Source organism: Armigeres subalbatus, chromosome 2, assembly GCF_024139115.2.
Source record: "Armigeres subalbatus isolate Guangzhou_Male chromosome 2, GZ_Asu_2, whole genome shotgun sequence".
Classification (NCBI taxonomy): domain Eukaryota; kingdom Metazoa; phylum Arthropoda; class Insecta; order Diptera; family Culicidae; genus Armigeres; species Armigeres subalbatus.
The window spans coordinates 400,151,137-400,169,429 of NC_085140.1; the positions used below are offsets into that span (position 1 = coordinate 400,151,137).

General features: G+C 38.4%; 1 protein-coding gene across 7 annotated transcripts in view; it reads left to right on the plus strand.

The window, feature by feature from the left end:
- Nucleotides 1–18,293, plus strand: part of LOC134213273 (aryl hydrocarbon receptor nuclear translocator homolog) — a 627,873-nt gene that overhangs the window by 595,207 nt on the left and 14,373 nt on the right. For 6 of the 7 annotated variants that reach the window (XM_062692167.1, XM_062692165.1, XM_062692163.1 and 3 more), the window contains 5 exons: nucleotides 1,758–1,861; nucleotides 16,849–17,065; nucleotides 17,135–17,329; nucleotides 17,480–17,776; nucleotides 17,844–17,994. In XM_062692167.1, the coding sequence (XP_062548151.1) occupies nucleotides 1,758–1,861; nucleotides 16,849–17,065; nucleotides 17,135–17,329; nucleotides 17,480–17,776; nucleotides 17,844–17,994 (964 nt within the window). The remainder of the gene's footprint in view (nucleotides 1–1,757; nucleotides 1,862–16,848; nucleotides 17,066–17,134; nucleotides 17,330–17,479; nucleotides 17,777–17,843; nucleotides 17,995–18,293) is intronic. The other variant, XM_062692164.1, reaches the window with a different exon arrangement.

Genomic DNA, 18,293 nt, shown 5'->3' on the forward strand with positions numbered 1-18,293 from the left:
GCGGGGCCACTCTCAAAGGGAATGGCATGGTGGTGATTTATTCTTTTTGCTACCTTCTACCGCGCTATATATGTATGTACATTCAGCATTCCTTCGACAAAGGGACACAGCCGAGACCGGAGTCACCATTGAGTTGAACGACAACGAATGGAAAGAAAGGACCCCGAAAGGGGTCAACCGGTGGGGGGAATTGGGCTGCTGCAGTTGTAGTCGAGGGATGATGGGGTGGTTTATCTGCATAATTACACAGCAGGGAGCCCCATGTAACAAACGGCAATGGTAGCAGCAACAGTGGAAGGAAATGCCGCTTTGTAACATTTTTTTATTGCCATGAAGTTGCATTCAGCAGGTCAAATCATACTGGCGTTTGTTTATCTTTTCTAACATTTAGGAACATGGAGGATCGTTTAAAAAAAAAATGTTTGACTTGTTTATATGTACTTATCATAATTGATGATAAAATGTAAACGCCTCTCAAACATTTCATGTTGGAATTCTATGTAGAAAAACTAGATCTGGTATTACTAGGTTGAATTAAATGATTAAAACTGAAAACCTCCATGTTTCCAAGAAATGTCGAAGACTTTGTGACTTTGTTATTTAAAGTAACGAAAGTTAAAGGAAAATTTTTGAAATGATTGAATATCCATATCTTGATATTAAAGAAACCATAACACATATCGCACTATCGCAGCCATTGATAAAAACTTATCTAAATGAAAAGGTTTAAAAAGTTACATGAACAAAAAATTGCTGACTAGATTTGCTTCTCAGTGATACGAAATTCAGCTGCACTTATGGATGAATCCTGCATAAAAATTTGCAATAATTTTCCAAATCCTGTAGAAACCAATTGATAATCAAAGCAAAATCTGTCTTCCAAAGAGCAGAAAATGATTGTGTGCCTTTTCCATGCTACTAGATATTTTTCATAAACCCAAACTAAACAGCGAGTGAAGCTTTTCAATACTAAGAACAATTAGCATCCTACATTGACTGCATTAACAAGATATAATATTTTTTCATGTCATCAATGGCGCGATTATACTCGAAGTCTGTACTTATCTACCCAACGGTCAATCGGCAGCGACTCACGCTTCACTAACTTCAAGATTTATCATAATGTCCTCAACACGACCCGAAGGTATTGAATTCCGGTAGTTGGTTGGAAATATTCCACGCTGTTCGATCTACCTTATGTGCCTGATGTAGTAACTCGTATGACTAAATCCGTCTACCGCGAAGCAAAACCCCGAATTCAAATGAATTAATCAATTATTGTTTGTTACATCTAAAAAAAAAGATGGATCTAAATCCGGGGATGACAGAGCACAAATGAATCCAATTCGTTCGTTCCCACGGGCAGTGATGGTGGTGGGGCTGGTACACTGAATCTCCACCTTCTTTTTGTGGTCGCGACAACGAGTGCCCTTTAAACGCCGGTATCGCATTGATGAAGCTGAATGGAATATAATAAGAATGTGTCAGCTTTTTGTGTCGTCTTTGGATTCATCCGTTATTCCACCATCCGATAAATTCGTCAACAGGCTGACTGTTGCCGTTGCTGAGTGCGTTGGATGATGACAACGTGTTTGCGGTTCTGTATCGAAAGGGGATATTGTTGGCAGCCTAATTGAGACAGAACAATGTCTACCATCCAAACGTGATTCGTGAATAATTGCATTATTGTCCCAAGCTGTGTCGTTTATTACGAATCAATTATCCACCATATTAACCATTGTTTTCTTCTTTTCCAGGGACCGGAAATACCAATACCGATGGATCCTACAAGCCTTCGTTTCTCACGGATCAGGAGCTAAAACACCTGATACTGGAAGCTGCAGACGGATTTCTGTTTGTGGTAAGCTCAATAATGGTTTTCCCCATGAATATCTAATCCACTATGGTTCATTAAATTTCCAAACTAAGATGTCAATTGAAACAAACATAAATCAGTCTTATGGGTGATTTGGTTTGATACGGCGATACTGTTCGAAAATGGTAATTGATTCATGGAACTGCATCTCAATTTCCATTCGCTGTAAAGTATCCCACGAACATACCAAAACAACTCAATTTCGCTGAAATTTGATCCGCAATCGATTTCATGATTGACAGAACAATACCTCTAAAGACGACATCGGTTGAAACTCCAATACTCCACCAGCTGGTGATTCGTAAAACAGATTCGAAGAGAGCTTTGCGAGTCAGGCAAATCATAAGGTTCGCCAAAACCAGAGAAGCAACAACATACCCTCATCATAAAAAAAATTAGAACAGACAGCTAGGATAAAGCAGAAATAAATTATTAGATTATGTTAATTAGTATTGTGCACCGAAGTAATGCAACCGCTTTCTCGGAAAAGTTAAGGTCGAGACCGCGAGTAAGTTACTGGTACCTACGTACTTTAATGTCAGCGTGACGACCCGCATATTAATTACTTAGATCAGCCTTCTACTTGTCCTGCCCTCGAGACATGGCTGCCAACGCATTCAATAAGGGAATATGAGGAAGAGGACGAATGAAGGTTCCTCACACAGTAGCCAACCAGGAGAACAAATCGAGCAAAGGATTGCTAGGTGTTGAAAGTTTTCCGACTTCCTTGTTGTGACGGCGAAGGATTTTTTTCTTGAAAATTCTGCTCCATACACTGCATACGTTTTACTTATGGAATAAAGCTGTGAGAACCTAGAACCTAGATAGTGGGTAATATATAGTGGGCACATTTTTATAATTTATCATTATTTTTTCTTTAAAACATACTTTATACACCTGGTATAAATTATAACAATTGTGGTTACCACAATCTAGTAAACGACTTCTCTTCAAGTACGTTTTTCATAATATTACTGCTTTTTAATATGATTTTAAACTTCAACGTTAAGGTACCCGGGGCAAGTGGGACCTAAAAAAACGCTAGTTCTGCAAAATCGTTCACGCATACTTAGAGAACAGGGTATTTCCGGACATTAACCACGGATATATCATTATATGCTTCCGTTGTTGAAGTGTAGACGTGTTGTAAGCCATTTATTCAGTTACAAAAATATTGGTAGTGACATAAATAAATTTACCTGTGGTACCCACTTACCCCTTCAAACGGGGCAAGTGGGACCTATTCTGCTCTATACTGTCGAACGAAGCTAATTTGAAGAATGTAGATATAATGTTCATGTAATTTCTGAGTCGTAGTACACCCAATATTTTTTTACACGGTTGGTATTCTTTAATTTCCCGGGTAACCTGACTTTTTACAGCTTTCTAAATACCACCTGAATTTTCTTTGATTTTTTGTGAAATTTTTCATGGGGTTAACTCATAGTTTCATCAACGCTAAAGGTCGTAATCAACTAAAACCCACCCGTGTAAAAAAAAAGAACCGGGTGTATTTCAGAACATGGATGGAGGTTTATTGCTTGTCAGACTTTTGTTTTTGCAAAAAGAAAGTGATTACAATGTACACAGCACAGTAGATATAAAACAGCAGATATAAAATAAGCCAACAGCCGGTTTACTGTTTAATTGGCTATTGCTGGCTTTCAATTAGCTTACTTTCTTGCCAAATGTGTTAGATGGAAAAGATGAGCAAATATTTGTTCACTTCTCGAATGAATGTTTCTCTGTTTAGAACAGAAATTATTACATAAATTAGAACTTCAAAAGGAACGTTTATTCAGGCAATGCGCAGTGTTGTAAATTTGTAATAGAACGAAATGGCCAATTTATGTCTTAAGCACTTTATTTATCTGAAAATCTGTTAATCTGATGCGATGTTTGAAAATAACAAAACACAAGAAAAAACCTGTTGATCTATTGTAGAATAAATAGATTGTTTGCACTGTAAACGGAAAATTTCGCATAGTTATAACCAAGCTCTTTCCCATGAGGAAGATAATTTCCAAAAAGTAAAATACACATTTATTAAATCAACTGTACACTACTTCTTAACAACGAAACCAACGATATCAACTGCATTTGATTCAGATCCATAGGATATATGAGTGTCGAAGTTATTTTTCACTAGAAAACAATCTGAAAACAGGTAAAATGGCTCTATCGAAAATGTTTTTCAAATATGTCCCACTTGCCCCATGTATGTTAAAACTTAAGGGCAAGTGAAAATAGCAAATTTTGGCTTTAATCAAAACTTTTAAATCGTTTTCGATGTCACACAATTATTTAATTGCTCAAAATATTCACTTTCCGCAACAATGATGAATTTAGAAACGACTATTTTGTTGAAAATCCATTAAATTAAAATAAAAGTAATAGATTTTGCCGGTGGTTTAAAGTCATGATGAATCAATACCATTAGTATGGTGCCGCAAATGGTTTTGATTTCAATTTTTTTTTATGTCAGGCGAATTTGCTTTTTTTTTTTAATTCTTTATTTAGGTGTTTTTTTAATTCTAGATTAAGTTCAACACCGGAGGCGAATTTGCTGATAATTCTGCTCCATCTTTCTAGAATATAGTTACATACTCACATCTCAGTTTTCAGAACATTGTAAATTAATATCCCAGTCGGGTGTTTAATAACCGTAACATAGGCAACTAACTTTGATTGAACTTTGATTTCTTCACTTGTCATAAGACGAGTTTGTACCTTCCCATTTAATTCCACCACTTGATTGTACCTTGACAGATACGTATTTCGACATCAACAGTAAGGTCGTCTTCAGTGTCTCGTACTTGACTCGACTTACTAGACACTGAAGACGACCTTACTGTTGAGGTCGAAATACGTATCTGTCAAGGTACAATCAAGTGGTGGAATTAAAAGCGAAGCTACAAACTCGTCTTATGACAAGTAAAGACATTCCACAAAATAGCTCAAAATAATTTTCTTAATAAATTTAATTTCTTGTTTAATGCTTATTCAATTTGATTCTATGGATTACTAAGGGCATGGACCATTTACAAAAGAGATAACTGCCATTTTGGTACGCGTGACGATCCGTGAAAAGTTATTAGAGACTTCTGGTTATGCGTGTAGAGCTTTGATCATGTGCTCCAGGGAATTCTTGTATGACTCTTTGACAAACTATTGTTAAAAGAGAAAATTGTTTCTTTTTTGCTACACTTGTGGACCTTGAGACCTATAATTCGGGGAATTTTTGGAAGACCTGGTACGGAACGGTCATTGAATGCGGCTTCAGACGTACGGATTGAAAACCATTAAAAGATCGTTAGTTATGCCGGTAAGCCTGAAGCCTGTATTCCAATGATTCTTGGATCGAATGGAGGGGAAGCGCTATTGAAGGCAATTTGATTTAATAGATCAAAAAGAGCATGAAATATTATCATAAAGAGATAACAAACCTTTGGTTACGTGTGTGGATTTCAAGGCCTACACTTCAAGGAATTCTTGGATGAACTCAATACTAAATTTGCAAAACGACTTATCTTATTCAAATTCAACATATCTGATTCTGACAAAGATTCAAACGTCGATTTGACGAATCTGATTGCACTCCCACGCAAACCAACAGCATCAATAAGCAGGTGAAGGCTCGAACTACCTGCTGTTGGTGTTGGTTTGCATGGGACTGCTATCAGATTCATCAAATCGACGTTTAAATCATTGATTATTAAAGCAGATAAGTCGTTTTTAAAATTTGGTATTGACCTGAAACAGAACAGTTACTGCAGGGATATCCAATTTGGTTAAATAGATCCTGTAGACCCCAAGGCCTTTACTCCAGGATATTCTTGGATGACCTAGGACGAAACATCTATTAAACTTACTTACTTAAGTATGGATCCTGCACACCTCCGGAGGTGCAAAGGGCCGACTTGAAAGATCTCCATCCTGAACGTTGACCAGCTATCGCTTTAGCCTGTTGCCAGGTTAGATTTCGGTCGACTTCTTTTATTTCTTTATTGAGGCTTCGCCGCCATGAGCCTCTGGGTCTGCCTTTGCTGCGATGTCCCGCTGGGTTCCAGTCTAATGCTTGTTTACAGATTTCGTTTCCGACCCTACGTAGAGTGTGGCCGACCCAGCCCCACTTCCGATCCTGAATTTCTGTTGCTATCGGCCTCTGGTGACAACGACGATGGAGCTCGTTGTTTGAGATCCAGTTGTGAGACCACCAGGCCCGAATTATATACCGCAGGCATCTGTTGATGAATACCTGCAGCCGTTGAGTGTTCTGCACTGATACACACCATGTTTCGCAAGCGTATAACAGCACATATTTCACTTAGAGTTGAAAATTCGTATTTTGGTGCGTTCACTTATCTGCCTTTTTTTCAGATGTTTCTTAAACTCGCAAAGGCAGCCCTTGCGTTCTTGATCCGTGCGTCTATGTCGATCTTGGTACCGCCGTCTGACCCCATTTTGCTACCAAGATATTGGAAGCTTTCAACATTCTCTACCGGTTGCCCGACTACAGTGAAACTGGAAGGAATCACCGTGTTTACATCCAACGATTTGGTTTTGTTGACGTTGATGACTAAACCTGCCGAAGAGGAGCGCTCGGCAAGGTCGTTGAGCTTACTCTGCATGTCAGAGCGCCGTTGAACGAGGAGTGCAACGTCATCAGCCAATTCGAAGTCGTTTAGGTGCTCCATGGTTATAGGCTGCCATAACAGCCCGCGGTTTTATTCACGGTCAATAACACCTACCAGAATCTCGTCAATTACGATGAGGAACAGTAATGGTGATAGAATACATCCTTGCCTCACATCAGCTACGACCCGGATAGGGTCGGATAAGACCCCGTTGTGCAGCACTCTACACGAGAAGGCCTCGTACCTGCTCCAGAATGATACGGAGCGTGACAATATGGTCCACACAGGATCTTCCGGCTCGGAATCCGGCCGAGGCCTGCTGCCGCCGGAGAGTCGCATCGATCTTCTCCTTAATCCGGGCTACGATTACTTTGCATAGAACTTTGAGAACGGTGCACAGCAACATAATGCCTCGCCAGTTATCGCATACAGTCAGGTCACCCTATTTGAGCACCTTTACTAAGATACCTTGCATCCAGTCGACCGGGAAAGTTGCGGTGTCCCAGATATTACGAAATAAACGATGCAGTAGTTGAGCGGATGTCATGGGGTCAGCTTTGAGCATCTCGGCTGATATGCGATCGACCCCTGGGGCTTTATTAGATTTCATGCTTTGGATGGCTGTTTGAATCTCTAGCAGCGATGGAGCTTCGGTATTGACGCGTGTTATACGTTGGATCCTAGGCAGATCATGCCGAGGTTGTGGTGGCCTGGCTGGCACTTGAAAAAGTTGTTCGAAGTGCTCGAACCAGCGTTTCAGCTGGTCAGTTGGGTAGGTCAATAGCTGATCATTCGCGTCTTTCACAGGCATCAATGCTTCTTCTTCGCCCCGCTTAAGCGTTGTGAGATATCGTAGAAGAGGCGAATGTCCGAGCTTGCGGCGGCTCTCTCTCCTTCGTCGGCCAAAGAGTCTGCCCACGCTCGGTTGTCCCGTCGACATGAGCGTTTTACTTCTTTCTCAAAAACCGAGTATCGTTGACGGGTCTTTGGCTCCTCTGGTTTTTGATCGCTCTATCGTGGTTTTGGCTTCTCTTTGCTCCTCTATCTTCTTCCAGGTCTCATCGGTGATCCATTGTTTTCTCTGGGTGCGCAGTTCGCCCAGATTATGCTTGCTGGTAGCAATGAAGGCATTCTTGATGACGGTCCATTGGCCTTCCACGCTGCCACCTTTCGGAATATCTGCAGCATAGTATAGCAGAACTTGTCCCGACGGCGTTCTCTGTGTTCTCCAAAATTTGGCGAACGGACTTCACTCAGTCCCAGGATCTCAAGTTTCATGCGACGTGCCTCATTGGCAAGTTGTGCCAATTTACCCTGCTGGGCTAGGGTTAAAACGTTCCATGTTTCTATTCGTGTCCGTGTCTATGTTGTGTTTCGCGCTAAGAGTCGTCGCCGTAAAATCAGTCCATTCAGGGTTCATAATCCTCACTCAATCTCAGGAGCACATGATTTTCCCTCACGAAAGTTTTCGGGGAGAAATCGTTTTTCGGGAAAGAAAAACAGCCTGGAGAGTGATAACAATTTTTCGCTCACTTCGATTGCCGCTAAACGTTGGTTTGCTCTTTTTCTTTCATATTCGAGTCTTTTCGTGGCATCATCAATGCAAATGGTAGTAGCTTATGTGGAACAAATAACTTAACGCTTTCATACAGATAGCGTGGTGGTGTGGCTAAAGTAAGCGCTTCCCCACAGCTATTATTGTTACTATTCTGGGTTCGAATCCCGGCGCGGCCATACAATTTTGTAATTGTTCTGCGATAATTCTCGCGAAAAGTGAATGAGAGGTGAAAGTAATGAAACGAAAAAGGATTTTCACATCTAATAGGCAAGATTTTCGTTCATCATCCAATGCTAATTCTAGAGAAAAGATTGATGGGTGAAAGATGATCCTCAACATAAACAACGAAACAAGATTTTCCCTTAGCCCGAAAAACGCTTGCTTGAGTCTCATTGAAACGAAAAGTCGAAACCCTGGTCCATATTCTTTCATTATCAGTTTCTCGAACAAATTAATATTTCGGGAACAGTAGGTTGTTGGCCCAAGGTTCCCTATCCACCGGGATGGGGCTGCCATATAGCTTCCGGGGAATAGCTTTTCATACTCAGTCGCTGGATGCCAGAACAGACGCTGTTGGAGTCGCACCTTCTTGGTGAACAGACGCTCGATCAGTCGAGTTAAATTTCTTTAAAGTCCCACCCAACACCAGGACTAGGCTAGTACGCTTTAAGCGGCACACGGTCTCTTCGATTGTTTTCGCATGTAGATCTTAAGACCTAGGCTTCAGAGAATTTTTATACGATCTAGGACGAAACAGTTATTGACGACGTTCACAGTTTTGTTCTACGGATTGAGAAGGACATGAGCCATTTTCGAATATAGAGAATAATGTATACTTCAGGGGATTCTTAGATCACGAAAACGGAAGAGTTATATAAGGTACATCCAATTTGGTCGAATAGATCAAAAAGAACACGAACCATTTTTAAAAAGAGATATCAGCCCTTTGGTTACGTGTATAGACCTTAACGCCTATATTCCAGGCAATTCTATGATAACCAAGGACGGAGCAGTTATTGAAGGCTAATCCAATTGTTTTTTCTGTGGATTGATAATGGCATGGACCATTTCCAAAAAGAGAGAAAAACCCTTTGGTTACACGTGTAGAGCTAAAGTAGTGGATGACAAAATTTCCTTAAAAAATGGCGGTATAAAATAGTGCCTTAAAATGAGGATTGCGTGTACCACTTCCAACAGCACACAAACAACTATCAGCCTTTGGATCAATCAAAAACACAGATTAATCCACCTAGCGGTGATGGTGCCTTTCTCGTTCGTTCAAAAGGTTTGGAAAAATCTAAAATAACACCAATATGTGGATTGGTCTTATTTTTCATATTTGTTTATATCGATAAAAAAAAATCTCGCCAAACGCAATTTGTTGTAAACAAATCGGATGAGCATAAGAGCAAAAAATGGCATTTTATTTTGTAGTTTTAAAATTATTATTTTCGCCATAACTTTTGATCCAATTGTACGATCCGGCCAAGTTTCTATAGGAAACAATGGGACAAGATTCTGCGTCGAATGCAATCTGATGCGAGAGACCTGAGAAGCACACATATTGCACATCAATCACAGTAACTTATATATGACCGGATTCAGTCAAAATATGGTTACTGCAACCAGATTTGTTGAACTTGTGTTGCTTGGGGAATAGATGAAGTCTAAGTGCTAAAAAGGAGCTAGACTTTTTTGAACTCTTTTTCACAATAAATAGTAATTTTACCATAACTTCTAAGCCCATAGTCCAATCTGGCCAATTTTCAATAAGAATCAATGAATCATTCTGCGTTGAATGCAATTTAATGCGAGCAAATCGGTTGAGGAAAAGTACCTGAAAAATGAGTGACATTTTTTTTACGATTTTTCCATTAAGAAACCCAGATTAATGAGTGACATTTTTACGTGATTGTTTCGTATGAATTTGTATTTTGGCCATAACTTTCGATCCCATAGTCCGATCTGGCCAATTTCAAATAGGAAACAATAGGATTCTGCGGCAAAACATACTTTTGCATATAAACGATAAAGACGGATTCATAAAAAACTGGAAAACGATCCATAAATAACATCTGAATGTTCCTTAAGGCAGCCCTTACTTTGCACCGTTCAATGTGGAAAAACGATCCATAAAAAAATGAAAAACGATCCATAAATAACATCTGAATGTTCCATAAAACGCTACCATAAATCCATAAAATAGTTCGAGAGATTCCATAAAGAATATTTTTATTATTATAAAACTTTGAAAAATGATCCATAAAAACTATATATTGATCCATAAAATTTCAAATTTGCGCAATTGATGATCCATAATTTCAGCCATATGATCCATAATTTTGGTCATATGATCCATCATTTTGGTCATATGATCCATAATTTTGATAATGTGATCCATAATGCTTGGAAAGAAAGCCAATGAAACTAATTATTAATTGATCCACACATTTTATAAAATCTATGGATCATTTATCAAAATGTATGGATCATATCACCAAAACTATGGATCATTTGAACAAAGTTATGGATCAAATGGCTAGAATTATGGATCATATGACAAAAAATGGGGCCCTCCTTAGCCGTGCGGTAAGACGCGCGGCTACAAAGCAAGACCATGCTGAGGGTGGCTGGGTTCGATTCCCGGTGCCGGTCTAGGCAATTTTCGGATTGGAAATTGTCTCGACTTTCCTGGGCATAAAAGTATCATCGTGTTAGCCTCATGATATACGAATGCATAAATGGTAACCTGGCTTAGAAACCTCGCAGTTAATAACTGTGGAAGTGCTTAATGAACACTAAGCTGTGAGGCGGCTCTGTCACAGTGTGGGGATGTAATGCCAATAAGAAGAAGAAGAAGAAGAAGATGACAAAAAATATGCATCATATTACTGAAATTATGGATCATCATCACAATAAAAAAATGCGCAAATTTGAAGTTTTATGGATCGAAATATAGCTTTTTATGGATCATTTGTCATATTTTCATGGGAAAATGGCAAGAATTGTATTGTTTTTCTTGACCATGTTAATGGAACATATTTCCAAATTAATTGCAAAATTTAAGCTTAGTTATGGATCGAAAAAATATTCTTTATGGAATCTCATTAACTAATTAACATTTTAAGGAACATTCAGATGTTATTTATGGATCGTTTTCCAGTTTTTTATGGATCCGTCTTTATCGTTTATATGCAAAAGTATGTTTTGCCGTTCCTTAAGGTGATTATACAATCAAGCCAAGTGGTGAATTTCAAATTCACCACACGGTTTCTACTCCTATTATCAAAAGTTCAAATATAGCGTAATAATTTTCGTACAACGCTGAAATTCAAGTCGATTGTTTAGCATAAGTAAGTAAACGATCTACGGATGTTTCATCCCTATGGGCTTTGTGGTTCTTTCAATTCGTGCTCTTGAAAAATCACTGGAAAAAGCACGTGGTTTCCAAGATGGCCGATTTGTGGCTTTGTTGTATAACCACCTTAAAATGCTACCATAAATCCATAAAATAGTTAATGAGATTCCATAAAGAATAATTTTTCGATCCATAACTAAGCTAAAATTTAGCAATTAATTGGGAAATATGTTCCATTAACATGGTCAAGAAAAACAATACAATTCTTGCTAATTTCCCATGAACATGTGACAAATGATCCATAAATCTTTGGAAAATGATCCATAAAAAACTATATTTTGATCCATAAAACTTCAAATTTGCGCATTTTTTTATCGTGATGATGATCCATAATTTCAGTAATATGATCCATAATTTTAGTCATATGATCCATAATTCTAGGACGATCTAGGACGAAACAGTTATTGACGACGTTCACAGTTTTGTTCTACGGATTGAGAAGGACATGAGCCATTTTCGAATATAGAGAATAATGTATACTTCAGGGGATTCTTAGATCACGAAAACGGAAGAGTTATATAAGGTACATCCAATTTGGTCGAATAGATCAAAAAGAACACGAACCATTTTTAAAAAGAGATATCAGCCCTTTGGTTACGTGTATAGACCTTAACGCCTATATTCCAGGCAATTCTATGATAACCAAGGACGGAGCAGTTATTGAAGGCTAATCCAATTGTTTTTTCTGTGGATTGATAATGGCATGGACTATTTCCAAAAAGAGAGAAAAAACCCTTTGGTTACACGTGTAGAGCTAAAGTAGTGGATGACAAAATTTACTTAAAAAAATGGCGGTATAAAATAGGATGAGGATTGAGGATTGAGGCGGTATAAAATAGAATGAGGATTGCGTGTACCACTTCCAACAGCACACAAACAACTATCAGCCTTTGGATCAATCAAAACACAGATTAATCCACCTAGCGGTGATGGTGCCTTTCTCGTTCGTTCAAAAGGTTTGGAAAAATCTAAAATAACACCAATATGTGGATTGGTCTTATTTTTCATATTTGTTTATATCGATAAAAAAATCTCGCCAAACGCAATTTGTTGTAAACAAATCGGATGAGCATAAGAGCAAAAATGGCATTTTATTTTGTAGTTTTAAAATTATTATTTTCGCCATAACTTTTGATCCAATTGTACGATCCGGCCAAGTTTCTATAGGAAACAATGGGACAAGATTCTGCGTCGAATGCAATCTGATGCGAGAGACCTGAGAAGCACACATATTGCACATCAATCACAGTAACTTATATATGACCGGATTCAGTCAAAATATGGTTACTGCAACCAGATTTGTTGAACTTGTGTTGCTTGGGGAATAGATGAAGTCTAAGTGCTAAAAAAGGGAGCTAGACTTTTTTGAACTCTTTTTCACAATAAATAGTAATTTTACCATAACTTCTAAGCCCATAGTCCGATCTGGCCAATTTTCAATAAGAATCAATGAGTCATTCTGCGTTGAATGCAATTTAATGCGAGCAAATCGGTTGAGGAAAAGAACCTGAAAAATGAGTGACATTTTTTTTTTGCGATTTTTCCATTAAGAAACCCAGATTAATGAGTGACATTTTTTACATGATTTTTTCGTATGAATTTGTATTTTGGCCATAACTTTCGATCCCATAGTCCGATCTGGCCAATTTCAAATAGGAAAGAATAGCATTCTGCGGCAAAACATACTTTTGCATATAAACGATAAAGACGGATTCATAAAAAACTGGAAAACGATCCATAAATAACATCTGAATGTTCCTTAAGGCAGCCCTTACTTTGCACCGTTCAATGTGCATAAACGATCCATAAAAAATGAAGAACGATCCATAAATAACATCTGAATGTTCCATAAAACGCTATCATAAATCCATAAAATAGTTCGGAAGATTCCATAAATAATATTTTTATGATCCATGAAACTTTGAAAAATGATCTATAAAAACTATATTTTGATCCATAAAATTTCAAATTTGCGCAATTTATATCCTGAAGATGATCCATAATTTCAGCCATATGATCCATAATTTTGGTCATATGATCCATCATTTTGGTCATATGATCCATAATTTTGATAATGTGATCCATAATGCTTGGAAAGAAAGCCAATGAAACTAATTATTAATTGATCCACACATTTTATAAAATCTATGGATCATTTATCAAAATGTATGGATCATATCACCAAAACTATGGATCATTTGAACAAAGTTATGGATCAAATGGCTAGAATTATGGATCATATGACGAAAATGGGGCCCTCCTTAGCCGTGCGGTAAGACGCGCTGCTACAAAGCAAGACCATGCTGAGGGTGGCTGGGTTCGATTCCCGGTGCCGATCTAGGCAATTTTCGGATTGAAATTTGTCTCGACTTTCCTGGGCATAAAAGTATCATCAAAAGTTAGCCTCATGATATACGAATGCATAAATGGTAACAAGGCTTAGAAACCTCGCAGTTAATAACTGTGGAAGTGCTTAATGAACACTAAGCTGTGAGGCGGCTCTGTCACAGTGTGGGGATGTAATGCCAATAAGAAGAAGAAGAAGAAGAAGATGACAAAAAATATGCATCATATTACTGAAATTATGGATCATCATCACAATAAAAAAATGCGCAAATTTGAAGTTTTATGGATCGAAATATAGCTTTTTATGGATCATTTGTCATATTTTCATGTTTTTCTTGACCATGTTAATGGAACATATTTCCAAATTAATTGCTAAATTTAAGCTTAGTTATGGATCGAAAAATTATTCTTTATGGAATCTCATTAACTAATTAACATTTTAAGGAACATTCAGATGTTATTTATGGATCGTTTTCCAGTTTTTTATGGATCCGTCTTTATCGTTTATATGCAAAAGTATGTTTTGCCGTTCCTTAAGGTGATTATACAATCAAGCCAAGTGGTGAATTTCAAATTCACCACACGGTTTCTACTCCTATTATCAAAAGTTCAAATATAGCGTAATAATTTTCGTACAACGCTGAAATTCAAGTCGATTGTTTAGCATAAGTAAGTAAACGATCTACGGATGTTTCATCCCTATGGGCTTTGTGGTTCTTTCAATTCGTGCTCTTGAAAAATCACTGGAAAAAGCACGTGGTTTCCAAGATGGCCGATTTGTGGCTTTGTTGTATAACCACCTTAAAATGCTACCATAAATCCATAAAATAGTTAATGAGATTCCATAAAGAATAATTTTTCGATCCATAACTAAGCTAAAATTTAGCAACTATGGGAAATATGTTCCATTAACATGGTCAAGAAAAACAATACAATTCTGGCTAATTTCCCATGAACATGTGACAAATGATCCATAAATCTTTGGAAAATGATCCATAAAAAACTATATTTTGATCCATAAAACTTCAAATTTGCGCATTTTTTTTATCGTGATGATGATCCATAATTTCAGTAATATGATCCATAATTTTAGTCATATGATCCATAATTCTGGCCATTTGATCCATAACTTTGTTCAAATGATCCATAGTTTTGGTGATATGATCCATAAATTTTGATAAATGATCCATAGATTTTATAAAATGTGTGGATCAATTAATATAGTTTCATTGGCCTTCTTTCCAAGTATTATGGATCACATTATCAAAATTATGGATCATATGACCAAAATTATGGATCATATGGCTGAAATTATGGATCATCATCAGGATATAAATTGCGCAAATTTGAAATTTCATGGATCAATATATAGTTTTCATGGATCATTTTTCAAAGTTTTATAGATCATAAGAATATTCTTTATGGAATCCCTCGAACTATTTTATGGATTTATGGTAGCGTTTTATGGAACATTCAGATGTATTTTATGGATCGTTTTCCATTTTTTTATGGATCGTTCTTCCACATTGAACGGTGCAAAGTAAGGGCTGCCGGATTCTGCGTCGAATGCAACTTGTTGCGAGCAAATCGGTTGAAGATAAATGCCCAAAAAATGAGTGACATTTTTTACGCGATTTTTTTTGTATGAATTTGTATTTTGGCCATAGCTTTTGATCCCATAGTCCGATCTGGCCAATTTCAAATAGGAAATAATGGGACAGGATTCTGCGTCGAATGCAACTCGTTGCGAGTAAATCGGTTGAGGATAAGTGCCCGAAAAATGAGTGACATTTTTTACGAGATTTTTTCGTATGAATTTGTATTTTGGCCATAACTCTCGATCCCATAGTCCGATCTGGCCAATTTCAAATAGGAAACAATGGGATATAATTCTGCGTCGAATGCAACTTATTGCGAGGAAATCGGTTGAAGATAAGTGCCCGAAAAATGAGTGACATTTTTTACGCGATTTTTTCGTATGAATTTGTATTTTGGCCATAACTTTCGATCCCATAGTCCGATCTGGCCAATTTCAAATAGGAAACAATGGGACAGGATTCTGCGTCAAATGCAACTTGTTGCGAGTAAATCGGTTGAAGATAAGTGCCCGAAAAATGAGTGACATTTTTTGAGTAGTTTTGCGCACACACACACACACACACACACACACACACACACACACACACACACACACACACACACACACACACACACACACACACACACACACACACACACACACACACACACACACACAGACATCACCTCAATTCGTCGAACTGAGTCGATTGGTATATAACACTATGGGTCTCCGGGCCTTCTATAAAAAGTTTGTTTTTGGAGCGATCATATAGCCTTTACCGTATACTTAGTATACGAGAAAGGCAAAAAGGTTTAAGAAAATCCTCTTGGAATAATAGATTTTTTTTAGCAAAGCCGTCATTTCCCCTGCATGTTTATTTCATTCATATCCTCGTACAAGATTGCTTGCGAGAAAAATTAAGCAATTTACAATCATGTAAAATAGGATTCAGTTTGGGAATCACCAGTGCACTTCAATTCACCGTTAGATCATTTAAAAATGCTCACCGAATGCCCGATAGGTCGTAAATTAATATCAAGTAAGTAAAATTAATTTCTCACCACACCATTCTCTTTTCCTTGACCGTAGCCTTGTTGCATCGCATGAATGATAAACGATTTTTCGGTGGTCCCTTTCCGAAGAAATTAATTCTGCTCATTCCTTGCGTTCGCAACTGCTGTAGGGAACATTGCATTAATGCAGATAGAAGAACCACGGTGGAAAAAACTGTCTTTGCGAGAAATCAATTGTTTCCCGATTGGCCGTTTCACCAAACCGCAATGCATTTGCAAACAGTTTCGTTAGCCGGAAAGCGGCTCGAGTTTATCGATTGTTAATGCAATTTAATGAATCATAATTCCCAATTGAGTGAATGCGTGTGCGGTCAATTAAATTAATGCTGTTTTGCATTGCCGTTCCTCCTCCCAATAGGCTGGCTGTGATACGGGCCGTATTATCTACGTGTCCGATTCGGTAACACCGGTGCTGAACTACACCCAGAACGAGTGGTACAGCGGAAGCTTCTTCGATCATATACACCCGGACGATATCGAGAAGGTGCGGGAGCAGCTCTCGACGCAGGAGCCCTCCAACAGCGGTCGAATATTGGATCTCAAGACGGGCACGGTCAAGAAGGAAGGTCATCAATGTAAGTTCTACTTGTAGTTTGTCAGTTGACAGTTTTGATGATCCGTTTTTCTCTCGATCATTCAAGCAGCATCAATGAGATTATGTATGGGTTCGAGGCGAGGTTTCATTTGTCGGATGCGAATCGGTCCCCTGACACCGGAATCGATGGCCTTGGGCCATCTAAATCGGTTACGACGGAAAAATTCACTAGGTCCCTCTCCCGATGGTCATAACTACGCGGTCATGCATTGTACCGGCTACATTAAAAACTGGCCCCCGACTGGTGAGTATCGAAGTATCCATTTCTAGTTTGCAATATGTTTGGTTCAGTCAAAATTCAGCACTTTTCTCACGTTACAATTCTAAGAAATGTTTCGTAATTTTAACCCCGGAATCAAACCTGGAACCTGTGTCCATGACCATGCCAATACAGATATGTTTCCAGGTGTCACGATCGATCGGGGCCAGGACGACGACCTGCACAACACCCACTGCTGCCTGGTGGCGATAGCGCGGCTTCAGATTACCTCCTCCACCACGGCCAACGACCTGAACGCGAACAACCCGAACGAGTTCATCTCGCGGCATGCCATGTGCGGGAAGTTTACGTTCGTGGACCAACGGGTTATCGGAGTGCTCGGCTACCAGCCGGTGGACCTGCTGAACAAGAGCTGCTACGATTTCTTCCACCCGGACGATATCGCGCACATGAAGGAGAATTTTGAATCGGGTAAGAAACGTTGACCGTTCTTCAACTGGATCGACTTATATTGAGGTTTTGTCAAATACTGTTGCAGTGCTGAAGCAGAAAGGGCAGATGTATTCGGCGATGTACAGGTTCCGAGCGAAAAACAAGGAATGGGTGTGGATGAGGACGCAAGCGTACGCCTTCCTTAATCCCTACACGGACGACATTGAGTACGTGGTGTGCACTAATAGTTCTGCAAAGTGAGTATCCAAACAGCATTGTAATTTTGTAACTGTAATAAAAAATGTTAAATTCAAAGCAAAGTTTGTAATCATAATGACAGCAAACAGAAATATTATTTCGATGTTGACATCATTTTATGTTTGACTCGTTTTATGTTTGATTAACTATTTTGAATTCAATTTGCTGTTGATTTCTAAAAAGGGTTATAAATATGACATCAAACTGTTATAAAAAACGGACATCAAAATCAGTTTTCAATTTGCTCTGATCGACATCAGCAATAGGGTAAATGATATATTTTGGACATGTACATATT